Source organism: Oncorhynchus nerka, linkage group LG11 (genome assembly GCF_034236695.1).
Source record: "Oncorhynchus nerka isolate Pitt River linkage group LG11, Oner_Uvic_2.0, whole genome shotgun sequence".
In the NCBI taxonomy this organism is placed as follows: Eukaryota; Metazoa; Chordata; class Actinopteri; order Salmoniformes; family Salmonidae; genus Oncorhynchus; species Oncorhynchus nerka.
This window is the reverse complement of record NC_088406.1, coordinates 58,992,210-59,012,143: the sequence shown is the minus strand read 5'-3', so window position 1 is coordinate 59,012,143 and position 19,934 is coordinate 58,992,210. Positions and strand designations below refer to the sequence as shown.

General features: G+C 43.3%; 1 protein-coding gene across 4 annotated transcripts in view; it reads right to left on the bottom strand.

The window, feature by feature from the left end:
• The window catches only part of trim2a (tripartite motif containing 2a), a 70,202-nt gene that overhangs the window by 8,283 nt on the left and 41,985 nt on the right, over positions 1-19,934 (bottom strand). For 2 of the 4 annotated variants that reach the window (XM_029673446.2, XM_029673445.2), the window contains exons 2-9: positions 13,443-13,624; positions 11,707-11,947; positions 10,940-11,091; positions 8,753-8,933; positions 6,195-6,918; positions 4,753-4,856; positions 1,759-1,926; positions 1,023-1,203 (exon numbers count right to left, since the gene is read on the bottom strand). In XM_029673446.2, the coding sequence (XP_029529306.1) occupies positions 1,023-1,203; positions 1,759-1,926; positions 4,753-4,856; positions 6,195-6,918; positions 8,753-8,933; positions 10,940-11,091; positions 11,707-11,947; positions 13,443-13,579 (1,888 nt within the window). In that variant the 5' untranslated portion in view covers positions 13,580-13,624. Of the gene's footprint in view, positions 1-1,022; positions 1,204-1,758; positions 1,927-4,752; positions 4,857-6,194; positions 6,919-8,752; positions 8,934-10,939; positions 11,092-11,706; positions 11,948-13,442; positions 13,625-16,679; positions 16,916-19,934 lie in introns of those variants that run through there. The other 2 variants (XM_029673444.2, XM_065024693.1) reach the window with 2 other exon arrangements.

Genomic DNA, 19,934 nt, shown 5'->3' with positions numbered 1-19,934 from the left:
GCTAGCAAGGCAAAGGTCCTTTGTGGCCACCAAGCCACTATATGTGGCCCCAGCACAAGGTGTCGAGTTCCTCACGAACCAAAACAAGGAGAGGACCAACCCTAACCCGGTGATCATCTCCTACCAGCCTGCTGCTCCTGCTGGGTACTTCATGGCTGCCATTCAGGTAAATCTAAATTATTGGATTTCATGTGGACAATATTTAGAAATGTAAACTTTAGTCATGTGAATTAAGAATAACAAGTGATTATAAAGGCCTATTACTCCAGAAGAAGAAGAAAAAACAAAGCAACGTCAATAAAGCATTTCTTTTCAAAATGGAAACACGATGGACTCTGTCACGTTTAGGTAAGGTTAACCCATACCTTTAAAGCAGCAATCAGCAGTTGAAACAATTACAAAGCGTACTCCCCACCACTGTTTCTGTAAAAAGAGGGGGGGATGGGGCAGGAGAAATGTAACTGCTCTCAAATTCAAAGACAGAGCTATGGATGCAAGGATATCCATGAATACAAACGTATAGTTTCAATCATGTTTTGAGGCTGTACAGTATTTGTTTATTTTTACTTTGTTTACAAACATTGTAGTAAAACAAGCTATATTTTGGGTTCTGATGGGGTATGTCAGTTGAAGTAAGCCGATGAGGCACAAGTTATATTCTATAAGAATCAATGGGTACATATTCATTTATAAGGCCAAAAATGGATGTTGCAACCGCTGATTGCCCCTTTAAGATAAGGTTGGGTTAATTGAAAATTTAAATATTGAATGGAAACACACACACACACACACACACACACACACACACACACACACACACACACACACGAGACTGACAAAATAAATGGGCTTTGAGATATTAGGAAGAGCATGCGGGAAGTCCCTCTTGATCAAATAAAATGTTATAGCTCAAAAGGTCATGGTCACATCCTAAAGGTCACTTGCCTGGGGGAGTCCTCATTCCGCATGCAGGTGGTGGGAGCAAAAGACAGGGAGTCGAGAGGGGAGTGCAACACCATTACCATTGAGTGTACCTGCAAACTGCCGGTCGCCGTTTCCGCGGTTACCAAACTTGGTGACCAGCTTGCCGTTGGGCTGGAAGATGAAGACGCAACACGCCTTGTTGTCCACGATGATGACGTGGCCGTTCCTGTCCACCGACACGCCTTTGGGGCCCATCAGCTTGCCCGAGCCAATCTTATTCTGGGGGAGATAGAGGAACAGTCAGGAAGGACAGTGGATAATACCCCAGTATTTCTGTTGGGTATTTTATATAAAGAAATAGCAAACAGGTTCATGTTTCAGGTTAACATTTCAGGCTAACGTCAAAGTCTCAGTGGCATGGGAACCTATTTTTCAGGTGCTGCTGGGTAGAAAAAGACTAATCAAGTCAGAAAGCATACCCACATTGAGTTATCCATTATCAGTAAGCATCAGCCATGCAAAGCATCACTTAGGATAAAGCAATTCTGACAGTAGCTATTAGATGACATGACGGAACAGACCGGAATCCAAACTGAATAGCCCTCCATTTCAATATATTTTCACTTCAATGATTAAGTCTGGACCTGCTCCAATTGAGAGGCATTCGGGACGACAATTGGGGTGGTTAGAAACCAGCACAAACGATTTCAACGAATTCAGGTCCGAATCCAGACTGAGGGTTCCAGATCCAGACTCAATCAGTAAAGTGGAACAGAGCGATATCTAGTGTGGATTCCAGGATAAATGACGGCATTGTATACATTTTGAACTCACTTTGAACTTCCCGTCGCTGGAGAAGATGCTAACCCACTTGTTGTCATAGTCGGCTATGATGATGTCACCGTTGGGGTGGACCGCCACTCCTGTGGGCCGCTGCAGTTGCCCTGGAGACCGTCCACGCACCCCAAAGCGACTCTTGAACAGACCGTCGTTAGAGAAGATCTGCAAAAGAAACACGGGCCTGAATCTGATTGTCAAAATGCTTTGAAATATAAAACTTAAATCAATGGATAGTGAGGGCTCTTTTTTGTTCAGTCCTTTAAGGAAATCATTTGAAAATCCTGTTTGATATGATAAATAAAATGACACTTTTCAATTATTGAACTGGAATTGTTAGAGTTGGTGTGTTTGCCATATTTTCAAATTTGCAAAAGCATCACGATATACAGCAAATCAAAACAAAACATCTGAGCAGTCAGAGCTCCTAACCGAGTCTTGTTTTCATCTAGTCTATTTCAGAAGAATATTCTTCAGACACACCTCAAAGAGCTCTGGTGAGAACTCACAGTCAAAAGATACCACTGTGACTAGGTCAAGGTAGAACGACTTCAGAGAGATGAGCTAGACGCAGGGCTGTTCAATTCCGTTTCTGTACGGGCAAAACACTTCTGTTTTGTCACCCTCTCCTCCATTCATGGACTAATTCAGACCTTTGACAGCAGGTGAGTGCAATTAACTACCAGGTAGAAACAAAAAACTAATGTTTTGGCCCTCCAGGTCCGGAATTGAACAGACCTGAGCTAGATGCTAACTACCACTGTTATGTACAGAACCAGTCAAAAGTTTGGACACACCTACTTCTTTATTTTTACTATTTTCTACATTAGAATAATAGTGAAGACATTAAAACTATGAAATAACACATATTGAATCATGTAGTAACCAAAAATGTGTTGAACAAATCAAAATATATTTTATATTTGAGATTCGTCAAAGTAACCACCCTTTGCCTTAATGACAGCTCTGCACACTCTTGGCATTCTCTCAACCAGCTTCATGAGGGAGTCACCTGGAATGCCTTTCAATTAACAGGTGTGCCTTGTTCTTTCCTTCTTAATGTGTTTGCGCCAATCAGTTGTGTAGTGACAAGGTATGCAGAAGATGGTCTTTTACCAAATAGGGCTAAGTCCATATTATGGCAAGAACAGCTCAAATAAGCAAAGAGAAACGAAAGTCCGTCATTACTTTAAGACATGGAGGTCAGTCAATGCGGACAATTTCAAGAACATTGAAAGTTTCTTCAAGGGCAGTCGCAAAAACCATCAAACGCTATGATAAAACTGGCTTTCATGAGGACCGCCACAGGAAAGGAAGACCCAGAGTTACCTCTGTAGCAGAAGATAAGTTCATTAGAGTTACCAGACTCAAATTGCAGCCCAAATAAATTCTTCACAGAGTTCAAGTAACAGACACATCTCAACATCAACTATTCAGAGGAGACTGTATGAATCAGGCCTTCATTGTCAAAATTCTGCAAAGAAACCCCTACCAAAGGACACCAGAAAGAAGAAGAGGCTTTGGCCAAGAAACACGAGCAATTGACATTAGACCGGTGAAAATCTGTCCTTTGGTCTGATGAGTCCAAATTTGAGATTTTTTATTCCAACCGCCGTGTCTATGTCATACACAGAGTAGGTGAATGGATGACCTCCACATGTGTGGTTCCCACCTTGAAGCATGGAGGAGGTGGTGTGATGGTGCTTTGCTGGTGACACGGTCTGTGATTTATTTAGAATTCAAGACACACTTAACCAGCATGGCTACCACAGCATTCTGCAGCGATACGCCATCCCATCTGATTTGCGCATAGTGGGAGTATCATTTGTTTCTCAACAGGACAATGACCCAACACACCTCCAGGCTGTGAAAGGGCTATTTGACCAAGAAGGAGAGTGATGGAGTGCTGCAGCAGATGACCTGGCCTCCACAATCCCCCGACCTCAACCAAATTGAGATGGTTTGGGATGAGTTGGATCGCAGAGTAAAGGAATAGCAGCCAACAAGTGCTCAGCATATGTGGGAACTCCTTCAAGACATGAAGCTGGTGTGCACAATTTTCATCAAGGAAAATGGTGGCTACTTTGAAGAATGTAAAAATATATAATATATTTTGATTTGTTAAACACTTTTTGGTTACTACATGATTCCATGTGTGTTATTTCATAGTTTTGATGTCTTCACTATTATTCGACAATGTAAAAATAAAGAAAAACCCTTGAATGAGTAGGTGTCCAAACTTTTGACTGGTTCTGTAAATGGGATAAAATATTTGAATGAAAGAGTCTAACTACAGTAGAAACTTATTTTATCATGCCTAATCTTTATTACATAAAACAACAAATGATGTGCTCACTCAAAAATGAATGTGTGCTGTGGTAAATAAATCAATTAAAACACATTTTTTGTCAATTTCCATTATTCATCTGGTATTCAAGCCATGTAAATCCACAGATCAACAACGCAAATTTACAACAACAACCAAACAAAAAAATCACAAAACACAAGTGCTTGTATGTTCATTTGATGGAACACATTCTCAGCCCTTTTCAAATCAAACGCATTAAAGGGAGGACGGAGAGCTGATGGTTGGTCTCCATGGAGATGACAAAGTGCAGGTCTCACCAAGCTAATTATGTTCAATAGCGATGATGAGTCATCCCACAATTCCCCCAGATATCTCCCTCAGGCGAAGAGAAGAAGCATAATGTGCTTGTTGACCCTACCTTGAACAACAGCTAGTTCTCTTTTGAAGCCAAATGTTTTTACATTTGTGCGACTGGTAACCTTGCCTTGAGGCCTTGAGACCTCTGTTAGCTCTAACAGTAATGCCTGAGCATTAGCTCAACAGGCCTTGGTCAAAAATAGTGCACTAAGGAATAGGGTGCTATTTGTGATTCAGTCAAGGTCTGCGTGGCATAAATGACATGGGTTTAATGAGTGATCTATGAAATAGAGCTAGAGATGACATTCTCCAGCCAGTTCCCTTACCTGAACACACTGGTTATTGCTGTCTGCTATCAACACCTTGCCTACTGAGGAGGCAGCCACACCCTGTAGATTGGTGAATTCCCCTTTGTTTCTTCCCTTTGTACCTGGAAGGCATGAAATAAACAAGTGTCAAATTCCCCCGTAATGCTTATTCATCCTATGAATGTAGATTAAGAGTTTCCGAAGTGAAAACATTTTGACATATCATTTTTTTTTTATAAAGTGAACTGTATTATTCTTACATTGGTCAGTTCTCTGAGTACCTTTTTCCCAATTCCACACAAAAACTTTGACTAGTAATTCATAACATATTCGTGTTGTCATGGTACTAGAATTTTGACTTTGATACCAATACCAGGTTTAGTATCGCGATACTCGATACCTTCACAATACTTAACACCAAAATGATACCACAGCAAAAAAGGTATTTTCACCACAGAATGGCACTTGATCCAGACAGAAAAACTGCTCTGTTCAATTGTTTGGCATCTTTGGATTTCTTCTTCTTCTTTTTTTTTACATCAAAATGTTAAATCAATCATAAAATCAATTGGACTTTGTTTTTACTAATCAAACTACATAACATCAACAGTAATAATGTATTTGAATGGTAAATCTCTATTGATAAACTGGGTAAATTTGGTCCCATGTGGCTCAGTTGGTATGGCGCTTGCAATGCCAGGGTTCTGGGTTCGATGTCCCACGTGGGACCAGTATGAAAATGTATGCACTCACTACTACTGTAAGTCGCTCTGGATAAGAGCATCTGCTAAATTACTCAAATGTAAACATAGCCTAAGCCTGTTGACAATACAGGTGAATGCATACTCAACAGGAGACCAATTAAGTGAATTAATACAGTTTTTGGTGACAATCAGCTTTCAAATCAGTACATTTTGCGTTACAGTCTCCATATTAAATCACAAATAAAGTACTACGGTAGTAAATTGATGTTTGCTTCCGCTGTAAACTAGCAAGGAAAGTTAGCCTACAAAGCTTGATGCTACCAAGACTCCTTGCATTGTAAAGTGATCTAGCCTGTATGGACATTGTTTTGCGAACAGTAATTAACAGTTTCAACATTTCGTTTGCGCATTATTCAAGTGTGTTAGCTCCCCACTCTGCACAGAAGTTAACATGATGCAGTCCAGACTCCAAGTGCAGGCTATCAATGAGTAAGTGGAGCAGGCACGGTGTGTGCCTCACAATATAAGCGATAGAGTTGATCCGTGAAACACATTTTTACAGAAGTACTGAAAGTAACCAAAATTCAAGTACCGAACCAATTTTTATGTTCTAGTATCAAAAAAGTACAAATGTTTCGGTATACCCTATACCGTACAACACTACAACATATGTATTAGGTGAACGGTCCCTTTAAATGTGTTAGTTGAACCTTCCCTTTAAATCTGTTAAAACACCAATGATAAGGCAACCATTACCGATCCTGAAAATGAGGTCATCTTCGATGGGGTTCTCTTTCCTCTTCCCCGTGCTGTACATACTGGCTGGCCTCTTGATGGCCTTCTGCTTGACGTGGCTACTCCCCGGTGACTTCAACCTCTTCTTAGCGCTCTCCGTACTGGGCGACACATCGGCCGACTTTGTCGCTTTAATCTTAAAGGGACTCCCCTTAATATGCTGGTCGTACAGACGCAGCGACAGCGTCAAACTACCCTCTTTCGGCGCCGTGTACAGATACTCGTACGTCCCGTTCTTGTTGTCCAGTATCTCGCCGTCGCCCACGCTGCCGTCCGGCGTGGCAATCTCCGCCGTGATGTTAGCTTTCCCCATCTTACACAGCTCACCGTCCTTGTCCTTGGTCGTGATGGTGACAGAGGTGGGCAGGCCCGCAACGCACTGCCTCAGGCCCTCGCCCGTGGCCACCGTCTCAGACGCCACAGCATTCGTTGTAACTATAGTACCCAGATTGTGGATGGACTTCTTGAGGCCCTCCGTCTCCACCAGGAAGTCCAGCTGGTCGTTCTCCCCGGGCTGTAGGGGTAGCTCTCGGCTGGCCAACTCGCTGAGTCGCTCGCTCATCTGCTTCTTGACGAGCAGGACCTCGGCCTCGGTGCCGTGGCTCAGGGCCTGCTCGGTGAAATTGCAGCTGCTGTTGATGCCATCCTGGCCCTGGAATAATGTGTCCAGCTGGGCTTGGAGCACCTAGGAGAAACACAATGTAGAGAGGGGAAAAGAGCGAGGAGGCGGGATAGTAGAGAGGGTGAGGGCGTAGAAGGGTGTCAGGTGGGTGTGAATGGAGATGCACATGTGGGCATGCAAACATCTGTCAGTGTGAGGGGCTGACACACACACACACACACATATATACAATCTGTCAATGTAAATAGACAAACATTGTCCAACGTCTGATCAACAAACACATTCACCTAACAAATGTGTGCACACAGACACATGCAAATATACACTGCAAGCAGGGAACTGGAAAAATGCACACACAACAAATGAAAACACACATCTGCTTTTAGACAGCTGTCCACATACCACATGAATATCAGTTAATTTGCTGTACTGAGAATAAAGCTACATTTTCCATTACCAAGAATAAACATAGAATTGCAGACTAAGCTAAGTGGACTTTTGACACATCCACTGGTATAGGCATATGGAAGAGGGTCGACTAACAATCAAAGTTATCACTTGTTAACATAACACCACAGCACAGAAATGCTACAGGGCTGGGTTGAAACACTGAGCATCGCACACACGCACGCACGCACACACACACACACACAGTCTCACTGTCTCTCACCTGCATCTGGCTATCACACTCATCCTCTTCGACCACACGAGAAGCCATTGAGCTCTCAAAGTCCCCAGCCAAAACTACTTTCCCCACCACTATCTATATCAAACCTTGCTTCATACTGTATAAAACTCACACTCTGCAAGAATAACACAAAGATGTTCTAGATAGAGAAAGAGGACGTACCAAGGGCAGGGAGATACAGTGCACACTCACTTAGCTCAGTGCACTGTGGAAGCATACACCACTGTACCTACCCACTTTATCAACCCTTCTCTGCTTTCAAGACTCACCCTCTCTTTAAACATGAACAGCTCAGCTAGCTTGCTAGCTAGAAAGATACAGCACTTTCAAAGCCTAAATTACCAACTAGATAAACACAATGACAAACCAAAGCCTAGATATAGAAAAGTAGAAAGTGTCCACAGTTCACACCCTATAGGAAAAGGCAGAAAGATTAAAGTCCTCCCTTCCTTTGTGCAGCACTCTGTCTGCTCTAGCCAGCAGGTCCTACTGGTGAATCATTCCCATGTGATGGTGCTCTGCTCCCTAAGGGGAGGGCGTTGGGCGCTAGGCCAGCCTGGTTGATTGGTTCTCTGGGCTGGGTGGGGCATCAGCTTCTTTGCCCTGGCAGTCAGTCTCTCCTCCCTTCTAGCCCACCCCAAACCATGTTTTATTTAATCATTTCTCAGAGAACAGCCTGATCCACAGCTGAGCCACTGGCATGCAAAGTAGAAGCAGTGTAAACAGAGCCTCTGCTGCTGTGTGGGATAGTAGAACGAACAGAGGCCTTTATTTATATTGCTATGTTATTTATCCTTTATATTAATAAAGGTTTCATTTAATATTTTAGGATAGAGATCTGTTTCTAGGAAGGCACGTTGGAATCAGAAAACGTTTCAGTTGTTGTAAAATTACCATCTACTGCTTTCAATAAATACTAGATTTTCAGATTGTGGAAGCATCTACTTTCACTATTTTTCTTGTTTACATTCAGAGTATAATGCTGTTTATTCTTGGTTTAAAAACTATGCCCATGTTTAGAAATCTATTTCCTTTATCTCCTAATCATTCAACTACTTACCTTCATTGACCACCTGCCTCTAATTTCGTATCATATTGACTGTGTGCACTAAACAAATTGCCAAAACAAATCAGAAACCTACAAGAAAAGGTTCTAATAAATGTCCCACTCAACAACCCCCCCCATTTATCAAATGTTGGGGGCCTCACCTTCTGCTTGAGGCCGTAGTTGACCTCAAGCTCCATGAGCAGGACACTCTTGCGGACGTTCAGGGTCTTCTGCAACTCATCGAACGTGGTGTGGATGTCCCCCTCGATGGAGCTCTTCTGATTGGTCAGCTGCTGCAGGATCTCTGACAGCACCTGCAGGGCCGAGTCGATTTCAGGCAGCCTGAAGAAAGGGAGGGAGTCAGAGAGGTGGGTGCGATTAGTCTTACGTCAAAATTAGCTGACTGTGACTACATCACTTTGAAGGATGGAGCGCATTGTCCCTCAAACTATTGGGCCATCGGGGATAATGCTTAAGTTGCCTCTGATACATATACAGTGCCTTTGGAAAGAATTCAGACACTTGACTTTTTCCACATTGTTAGGTTACAGCCTTATTCTAAAATTGTCCCTCATCAATCTACACACAATACCCCCTAATGACAGAGCAAAACTTGTTTATTTAGAAATGTTTTTTAATTAATTTTAAAAAAAAATCACATTTACATAAGCATTCAGACCCTTTACTCAGTACTTAGTTGAAGCACCTTTGGCAGCAATTACAGCCTTGAGTTTCCTGGTATGACACTACAAGCTTGGCACACCACTATTTGGTGAGTTTCTCCCATTCTTCTCTGCAGATCTTCTCAAGCTCTATCAGGTTGGATGGGGAGCGTCACTGCACATTCATTTCCAGGTCTCTCCAGAGATGTTCGATCGGGTTCAAGTCCGGGCTCTGGCTGGACCACTCAAGAACATGTAGAGACTTGTGCCGAAGCCACTCCGCGTTGTCTTGGCTTTGTGCTTAGGGTCGTTGTCCTGTTGGAGGGTGAATCTTCACCCCAGTCTGATGTTCTGAGCGCTCAGCAGCAGGTTTTCATCAAGGATCTCTGTGTACTTTGCTCTGTTCCTCGATCTTAACTAGTTTCCCAATTACTGCTGCTGAAAAACATCCCAACAGCATGATGCTGCCACCACCATGCTGCCACCACCATGCTTCACTGTAGGGATGGTGCCAGGTTTCCTCCAGATGTTTCCTCCAGATGGCATTCAGACCAAAGAGTTAAATCTTGGTTCCAGAATAATGTTCTTTCTCATGGCCTGAGAGTCTTTAGGTGCCTTTTGGCCAAATCCAAGCGGAAATTCATGTGCCTTTTACTGAGGAGTGGCTTCCGTCTGGCCACTCTACCATAAAAGCCTGATTGGTGGAGTGTTGTAGAGATGGTTGTCCTTCTGGAAGTGTCATCCATCTCCACAGAGGAACTCTGGAGCTCTGTCAGAGTGACCATCAGGTTCTTGGTCACCTCCCTGACCAAGTCCCTTCTCCCTCAATAACGCAGTTTGGCCTCGCGGTCAGCTTTAGGAAGCGTCTTGGTGGTTCCAAACTTCTTCCATTTAACAATGATGGAGGTCACTGTGTTCTTGGGGACCTTCAATGCTGCAGAAATGTTTTGGTACCCTTCTCCTGATCTGTGCCTCGACACAATCCTGTCTTGACGCTCTACGGACAATTAATTCGACCTCATAGCTTGCTTTTGCGCTGACATGCACTGTCAACTGTGGGACCTTATATAGACAGGTGTGTGCCTTTCCAAATCATGTCCAATCAATTGAATTTGCCACAGGTGGACTCCAGTCAAGTTCCAGTAAAATCTCAAGGATGATCAATGGAAACAGGATGCATCTGAGCTCAATTTCAAGTCTCATAGCAAAGGGTCTGAATACTTGTAAAAATAAGGTATCTGTTTTTTATTTTTAATACATTTGCAAAAATGTCCCCAAAACAGTTTTTGCTTTGTCATTATGTGTAGATTGCTGAGGAATGTTTTATTTGATCCATTTTAGAATAAGGTTGTAATGTAGCAAAATGTGGAAAAAGTTAAGGGGTCTTAGGCAAAGCCTAAGGTCCAAAATGGGTAGATAAAGGACTTTGAGTCTAATAGGAAAACTCAATACACTAGTGCAAATTGGGGAAGAACAGATGATGAATTCTGTGTACAAATACAACCATATTAACCCACTTTCCCCAGGGGTGTGTGTTGGGCCATTACCTTTTTTTGACTGTGTCCAGTGCAATTGGATGTCATAATTATTATTAAATGGTTATTTTCTGGTTGTAATTTGTTTAAATGGATGTAAATATGTCGTATGACGTCTTGGTGTCCCCCAGGGGTATGTATGGGCCCCTACCGGTTTTTGACGGCGTCAAGCTGTTCCTGCAGTGAGGCCTTGTGCTGCTCGACCACATCTTTGAGGGGTACAGTGGGGTGCTCGGCATGCTCGCCGCTCGTACAGTCCTGGCACATGGCGGTCTCACACGGTGGACAGTAGAACTCCATCACCTAGGAAAGAGCAAAGCAAGAGTTCAAAGGTCAAGGTACGGTATGAGAATCCATTTTCTCCTTACCTTTCCCTTCCCTCTGACATGATTGCAAATGCATACTGTGCAGGTGTGCAAAAGCACTCCCCAAATATTACCAGAATATATGAGGGCACAAAATACTGTAGATATTTACTAACCCTATTATTTATTTCCTCTTAACTATATTCAAAAAAACACCACACAAGTAATCTAAAATCCTTTCTTCCCCAAAACATCACACCCTGTTGTAAAACCTCTGTATCAAGCATTGAAGCAAGTCATTATCCTCACTTAGGAGTTCAGTGCCAGTGTGGTAGTGCCCCCATGCCAGTAGCCCATAAAAATAAACCTGTTGCTATGGTGACGAGAGAGAGAGAGAAGAGAGAGGAGAGAAGAGAAGAGAAGAGAGGAGAGAGAAAGGAGAGAGATGAATGTCACGGAATTTCCTGGTGGGATTCCTTGACCATCACTGTAATTTCAAGGTGACCTATCGGTAGAATAATTTACTAGGATGATAACGTTAGATGGACATAGATGGATGGAAATGATTATCTGTGTGTGTGTGAGAGAGAGTCTGTCTGTTGTTATATCCTACATTTCCTACGTGGTTGGGACAGGAGAGCGGTTGTCCCGTGGCCACAGAGCTGATGGTCTCCAACACGGCGTTCTCCTGGCTGCAGCTGTCGCTGGGGGGCCGCTGCAGCACATCCATCAGGTTGGTGATGAAGAAGTTGCTCTGCAGCGCTGCCACGCCTTTCTCCGGCAGGATGGACGTCTGGCGGCACACGGGGCACGACAGTGTCAGGCTGTGGGCCGGGATGTAGTTCTGGAGGCACCTGGAGAGGAGAGAGGCGGATAGAAGGGCGGAGTTAAATGTCAGATGTGGATATACTTACTAGTGTTTCTAGACTATTTCTATACCACCACAGCCCTGATACCTGTCATGACGGAAAACACAGGCTACACGCCTGCATCCCAAATGGCCCCAGGTCAAAAGTAGTTGCCTAAATAGGGAAGAGGTTGATATTTGGGATGCAACAACAGACATATGTATCATACTGTACATCTATCTTATTGTGACTCTCGTCTAGTATATTCTGCTTGAATCAGGAAACAACATTTTTTTTTACAGGATCAAATCCTAAAATGTTGTAGTAGCAGTCTTCAGGGTTATTTCCACCATACTCCAACAACACTGACTTATATACCAGTGAGTGACTCTAGAGCACATTGTATGAAGGGGTGGGATTCACAGTCACACACTGCCTAGCCCTAGATAGCGTCCTGCAATACATTTAGGTACCTGATTTATGGGAGAAGAACAAAAGCCCAGAAAAAGGTCCCACAAAATATATATATAAAAAACAACTTTAAATGGCCTATTGAATTTCTAGTTTGATTTCATTCTATCTAGTCATATACAATTTTCACAGAGACGCTGATTCACTGTTTAATCACTGATTTATTAAGTTGTTCGATGGTCATCAAAGTCAACACAGAATTAAAAATGGAAGAAGAACCTAACATGTCAATCAAGTTCAAGTTTTCTGCCCCTCAAAAACAAATTGAATTGTTATATCCAGCACACACACACACACACACACACACACACACACACACACACACACACAGAAGTTGCCTGCACCATACTGACTCCAAAATGAACAGAGAGACAGAGAGGGACTAGAGAGGGACAGAGTGGGGAAAAAGAGGATGGGAGAGAAGACAGACAGAAGAAGGGTAGTTGAGAGACAGAAGACAGAGAGAAGTCTCTAGTTCCTCTCTGTCTACAATCAGAGACAAAGACAGAAGGAGAAAGAGACAACGATAGGGAGAGAAAACAAGCAAAAGAGAGAACGAGCAAAAGAGAGCGAGAGCATCTTGGTACAACAGCATCATCAAATCTAATTGAGTAATGTCACGCTCTAGATGCTATACAGAACAATGATACAGGCAGAGACAGGCACTGAGCTCTCCCTTCTTCTCTCAGGGACAAAGGCAGCTAGTCTAGGAGGGTGACATGGACAGACCAAATGTAATCACAGAAAAGACAGCCATTTTGTGAAGCTACAGTATTTAGTTTCTATATTCAGCTAAGTTCCCTATCCATGACAAAAGGAGAGACACTTTATACATATTTGGTTAGGTCATCTTTAATCCAAGGATGTGTGATGAGCAAGCATCACTTTCTATCACCCTTAATTGGCAGAATATTCACACGTTTGCTAACCGATAAATCACACTCTCAAAGACAATCAGGCTCACGCACTCTCCCAAACTGAACAAAAATGAGACAGGCAGCGTGCACACACACACACACACACACCTCACCTCTCACAGAAAGTATGGAGGCAGGGCAGCACTTTGGGGTTGTCGTAGCGATCCAGGCATATGCTGCAGATCAGGAACTGCTTGTCGATCTGTCGCACCACAGGGCTGGGGATGCTACTGGAGCCTTCACTGGCCATCCTAATACTCTGTCATAAAGTTCCCTCTTCCTCTCACCCTGGACCCTAGAGAGAGACAGAGAGAGGAGGGTTAGAGGGGTTCACACACATACGCACGGATGCCCATGTTAAATTCCAACCAGTACGCATATGCACACACACACACACACACACACACACACACACACACACACACACACAAAGGTAAAAGGAGGAGACACACGTCAGCTGCTTGCTTTCTCCCATCCTGCCCCTCACCGAGACAGGAAATGCCAAACACACAAATCACAGTTCTGTCACAGCAAAAGCAAAACATCTCAACATAGTCCACATATCAGTATGTATAAATAAATAATATTTCCCACAATATGGCCTATGGCCTATAAAGCTCAGGACGTAACCATTTTTTAAATTTGACCTTTTATTTAACTAGGCAAGTCAGGTAAGAACAAATTTTCAATGACAGCCTAGGAACAGTGGGTTAACTGCCTGTTCAGGGGCAGAACGACACATTTGTACCTTGTCAGCTCGGGGATTTGAACTTGCAACCTTCCGGTTACTAGTCCACTAGGCTACCCTGCCTCCCTATCACACACAATGGCATTATAATATTGTACTGCTTAGTAGTAGTCATCAACCAGTCTATGAAATAAAATCACCCTCAAAGAACATGGAATAAGACCTAAGAAGTTAACTGCTCACTCAATGACTGCTCACTCAAACAAAAGCATACAGATTGACAACTACGACCATCCAAAAGAAATGAGCCTTTTAGCATTTTGGCTAAATCACTAATTTCAAATGAGACACAGACGCTGTGGCTTTGGTTGCTTGGGGAACAGATCTGAACCCCAGGAACTGGTCCCAGACCCGTTTGTGCCACCTTGCCAACTTTTGGCATTGCCATGCCAAAAGCACCAACAGATTTGGGACCAGGCAAACATGACCCATGGCTGGTAGGGGGGAAAAAGACAGGTAGGAGGTCAATCTCAGGCAATGGCACCAGCTGAATAGCAACAGTAGAGCCAACAACTGGGGACCAAGCAATTCTGGCTACGGATACTAGCCACAGAAGAGAAGAACGTCCCCGAAAAATAAGGAGAGAAAGAAAAAAAAGATCCACTGTGGTTTCGGGGCCTTGGCCCTTGTCAGTACCCCTCAAATGCCATCTGGCATCCCTACCCAGGATCAATAACTCAATTTGGGGCTTGGATGATCTCAAAATAGATTTTTTTGCTATGGCTTCAGTGCTATGCTAGGTGGATGTTTCCAGAAAAAGCACTGAGTTATGAATATTTGATAACAAAGTGAAAGCAAAGCAGCGCATGTACAGTAGAAGCTTAGTGATGCCACTGAGGACAGAGTTGAGTGCTGATTGTACTGAGTACTGTACTGTGCTCTACTCACTGTACAGTGCTATCCAATCTTGTGAAACGTGTCTATGATTGGTTAGAATTTGGCCCAGTCCGGTCCCATCAACATCAAGGCCAGGGTGGTCTCAGTGTGAGCAAAGCATGTGTGTCAACTAGCTAGCTGTCTCAGGTTGTATTTAGGACAGGCAAAGAAACAGGACGCCTCTGCCGCTTGTAGAAAAAGGCCCTGAGGGAGACTCTCCCTCCCTCGCTGATATCTTGTACAGTATGTGCCAGAAAATAGCTTTACAGGAAAAAAGAAAACCGTTGTCATGGCTACCGGGATGGAGAAGAGGTCAGCCCCTTCACTTGGTTTAACCCTTTCCATATAGTTTGCTTAAATCTTAAATGCTGACTACTCAACAGTACACAGCAGAAGTCAAGTCCTTCATAGTGTCTGTCGCTACCTTAGCTAAGCTACAATATTTACATAACTTTGGTTGTGCGGCCCTTGAAGCTTAGTGGGTTTTAGCCAAGCGGTGGATTGAGATTTTTTTTAAAGCTAGATTTATCTGGAAAGCTTTGGAATTACGTCATTACACAGTCCTTTTCACTTCCTTGGTCAGCTATGGGTTAACTCTCCACACGTGGGGACTCGGGACCTTAAAGAGGATGACAATATGGTTCATGGTCTATTGAGATAACCCCGAAGATTTATGACACCATAACACTCAAACAAAGAAAGAGATTCGCCCACTCGTAATCAAATGCTTCCAACAATTGAATGGGGTAAACCTAATAACCAATGTTTCGGCAACGCAGCGCCTCCTTCAGGGTTACATAATGAATGCTTCAACCAGGTTATGTAGGAATATTTTTGGGGTGTGCGTCAGCTTTTTTAATCATAACACTCAATATCTCAAGGGAATCTAAAAAAAAAACACAGTATTGTTGATAAAAAAATGTTACATTGAAAAATCAACCGGTACATGCAAGCACAAACCCAGCACAACGAAAGCCTTCAATCAAATAGATGATTTGATGAACCACAATCCGGCTCCTTCCCTGATTTATCAATTCCATTAAACATCCCTGCATATCTAGGTGGATTTGCAGTGCATGAAAGATGATTATGAAACTGTTCCACAAATTCTTCTTTCAGACACTGACACAGCACAGACACAACAAGACTCAGACACAACACAACAGACACAACGAAGACAGCACCAAACACAGACAGAACACATACAAAACTCCTGTCATCTCACAAAGGGAGGTCTCGCCGTTACATAATCTTTATGTAAGACAACGTGAAATGCAACTAAATAAATCCTGCTTGATTAATCCATCAATATGCTTCTAGCAGAGTGTCATAGGCAACAGATGACTGATGACAGATGACAAAAGGTAGATTTCTGTTAAAGATGTCAAATTATCTTGACCAATCAGAGAATCCGAGTGCAACTTACATGAGAAAACATAGATAGATATCTGTAGAAATCAGCATTAACAATGACCCTATTTCAAAATGCCCAATACTAATCAATCAAATCAATACACAAAACCATAAATCCATTACTCCAGCATATACAGTGCATCGCCCGAAAGTGATGACATTGCTAAGACACTATATAAATCACTCTAAAATCCCTATCCCAAACACTCAGTCACAGCAATCAACAGGCGTCACCACTAAGCCGATATAGTAAGTGACACTGTCACCCACCCAGAGCTACCCGTGCCAACACAAGACCGTGCCATCTACCCACCGCGTTCTGTAGGAGCCCTACCATCGCTGAGTCATCCTTGGCTTAAAACACAGCGCATGCTTGTGCCCTCTAAAGACACTCCTGTCCAGGGAGCAGAGAAATTATGAGCTGCTTAAAGAGCTGCTAAGCTTGAAAAGAGATGACGACACATATCAAGAGCAGAGAGTTAGAGTGAGAGAGGAGGATTAATTGTGAGAGCCAACAGTGTAGACCTATGTCTGGACTCGTAGCCAATCAATCTCTTACATCTCTTCCCCTCTCCCTCCCTCCCTCTCTCACTTTCCTCCCTCCCTCTTACTGTCACTTTTCCTTTTTCCCATCACCCTCTTTCTGTCTCCCTCTCTCTCCCCTCTGTTTTCCACTCACCCTATATATCCCTCCCTCTCCCCATCCCTCCCTTCCTCCCACCCTCCCGCTCTCTCAAGTTAATGCTGGCTCACTGCAGAAGAGCTGGCAAAGGATCCTGGGAAAGGGACGCAGCAGTGTCAGCAAGCAGCAGGGAGCGGATTGGCTGGCCTCTTGAAGAGTGACCAATGAGACAGGGAAAAGCCGGCGTGGGTCAGCTCAGCAACCAATGAGGCAGAAGCTAACAGGATCAAAGGGAGCAGCAGTGTGCATGTGTGTGTATACCCATATTGCTGACTCACTGCACAGGCTGAGAGAGAGAGAGAGACAGGGAGATGGAGATAAAGGTAGGGAAAAAGAAAGGGGGGCGCAGGGATGAATGAACATTGATTAGGGCATGGGGAAGCCAGGGAGATATTAAAGAAGAGAAAAAGATATAGAAGGATAGAGAGAGACTACAGAGAGTGAACAAGACTAGAGCAGTGTTCTCCCAAACTCGGTCCAGGTGCACTTTTTTTTTTTTTGCACCAGACGGCTGATTCAACTAATTATTAAGCTTTGAATCAGCTGTGTAATGCTGGGGCAAAAACCAAAACTTGCACCCCTTGGGGTCCTGAGGACCGATCAAAAAGGCAGCCTCAATAGCACATGCATGCACACACACACACAAATAAATAAACACTCACACAGACAGTGACTCGTAGACACAGCCGGACATACACACACATGCGCAAATGTCAACTCTAAACAACGACAGCGGGGAATTGAGGTAACAGCAACTCGGTAGGTAGTACTAGCATTAGAAATGACAAGACAATTCATCTGATCACAAACTAACTAAGATATGGCAAAGCTGCTGGCTTCTGTCTAGATAACAGCCTATAACATTTGACAGTTTAGAATGACAAAATATTCTGAGGGCATCCAGAAACATGACAGTATGCAAATGTGACAAAAATAACGTAGTCTTCATTCTCAATTCAAGCCTTCTGCGTAGACTTGGGGCTGCATCCCAAATGGCATCCTATTCTCTATTATAGTCCCTAAGGTCCCTGTTCAAAAGGAGTGCACTATATAGAGAATAGGATGCCATTGGGGACACAAGTGGGTCGTGACACCACCCTCTCTGCTCTTGCGTAATGAAACGGCAGGTTTCATCTCACTCGCCTCATTGAGCAGGTCCTTAAGTACTGTGATTCAAAAGGGAAGTGGAATTCCACTAGCCTGGCCCTTGTCATACTAAGGAGTGGCATGATGGAACAAACAGACTGGTACTCAGGCTAGAATTTCCCTCTCATCTGTAGTTCAGATAGCAGGAAACCGATAGGGAGATAAAACGGAGACACAGCAGGAAAGGGGGTAGATCGGGATTGAAGCCTGGTCTCCAGTGAGGAGGCATGTACTAGCCAGGAGTGTTATCCACTTGACCACAGCTCTGGATAGCACTGCATGATTACCAGGATGCTTGGGAGGCTAGTAGACATCTAGAGAAATTAGAATCAGGTCATGTGGGCCTATGTGTGATGGATGGATGGACAGAGACTTGAAAGGCTTTTATAGAAGTGAATTGCGTGAACTGCACCAATAAGGGCACAATTGCACAAGCATATATCCAATTGGGACGGCAGGGTAGCCTAGTGGTTAGAGCATTGGACTAGTAACCAAAAGGTTGTAAATTCGAATCCCCGAGCTGACAAGGTACAAATCTGTTGTTCTGCCCCTGAACACGCAGTTAACCCACTGTTCCTAGGCCATCATTGAAAATAAGAATTTGTTCTTAACTGACTTGCCTAGTAAAATAAAGGTAAAATAAAGGTAAAATAAAAAAAAATCATTCCATGCAAAATTTTAAGTCGAGATGCAGCACAACAAGAAAGTCTCTATTCCAAGGAGTGCAGACAGAAGACTGAACAAGTGTTTTGTCCAATACCATTATGCTGCTACACATTCTTATACCTTAATGCCTCCAAAAAACAGAGCATACGCAAAGCCAAAACAGGGTTGAAAAGAAAACAATCCACTTAACAAGACCGTATTCAACGAAAGGATTCTCCTCTTTTATTGGGTCTGAATCAGAACTCACTCGACCAAACTTGACCCATAGCCACAGGCTCATAGTGTAGCATGCTGATGGCGAGTGTTCCAATCCAGTGCTTTACACACAAAAGCTCAGTCCCAAATGGTAACCTACTCCCTATATAGTGCAGTGCACTACTTTTGACCCGGGCCCATAAGGGTGTCATTTGGGACGCACACATTATCTGGCTTTCAAAGGAGTTCTTGCTGCTAATACTATACAACTCAGAATGAAGAGTCATCAACACATTAGTAACCGCGCCAAAATGCGCATGTGGAATGCCAAGAACGTGCACTGCAAAATAATGATGTTTTTCTGCAAGGATTTTTAGGATAGCTTGATATTGGCAATTCCATGGTAACGGAATTGTGTTGAGTCTCTGGTTTTACATTTTAAGTGAAAAAATCTAACAAAAACATTGATTGCAAAGTTTAACAAACCATACAACTCTATGCACAAGGGCGACTTTTAACAATTTACACTGAACATTTTACAAAAACACATTTACTGGAAGAACTGTGCAGAGGCAAAGTCTGGTAAGAGAATTTTGGTAAAATGTCCTTGAGTCCATGTAAAAAATATCTAAATGTTTTAAATACGTTTAAATATCTGCTCCGAATTAAGATTCTGTGATGTCGGCAGAAAGAATGGTATGTTAGCTATAACATGACACATTGACTTTGAAAAAAATCTCTTTTGGTTATTGAACTACATTAAAAGTGGATTTACACCCTATAATGGAAATGCGCCATGGCCCGCGTTGTCCAGACAATGGACCACTGGGAGAGACAGGGAGTTCTCCCAGCGCCTCCACCAGCACAACCAGGGTCTCC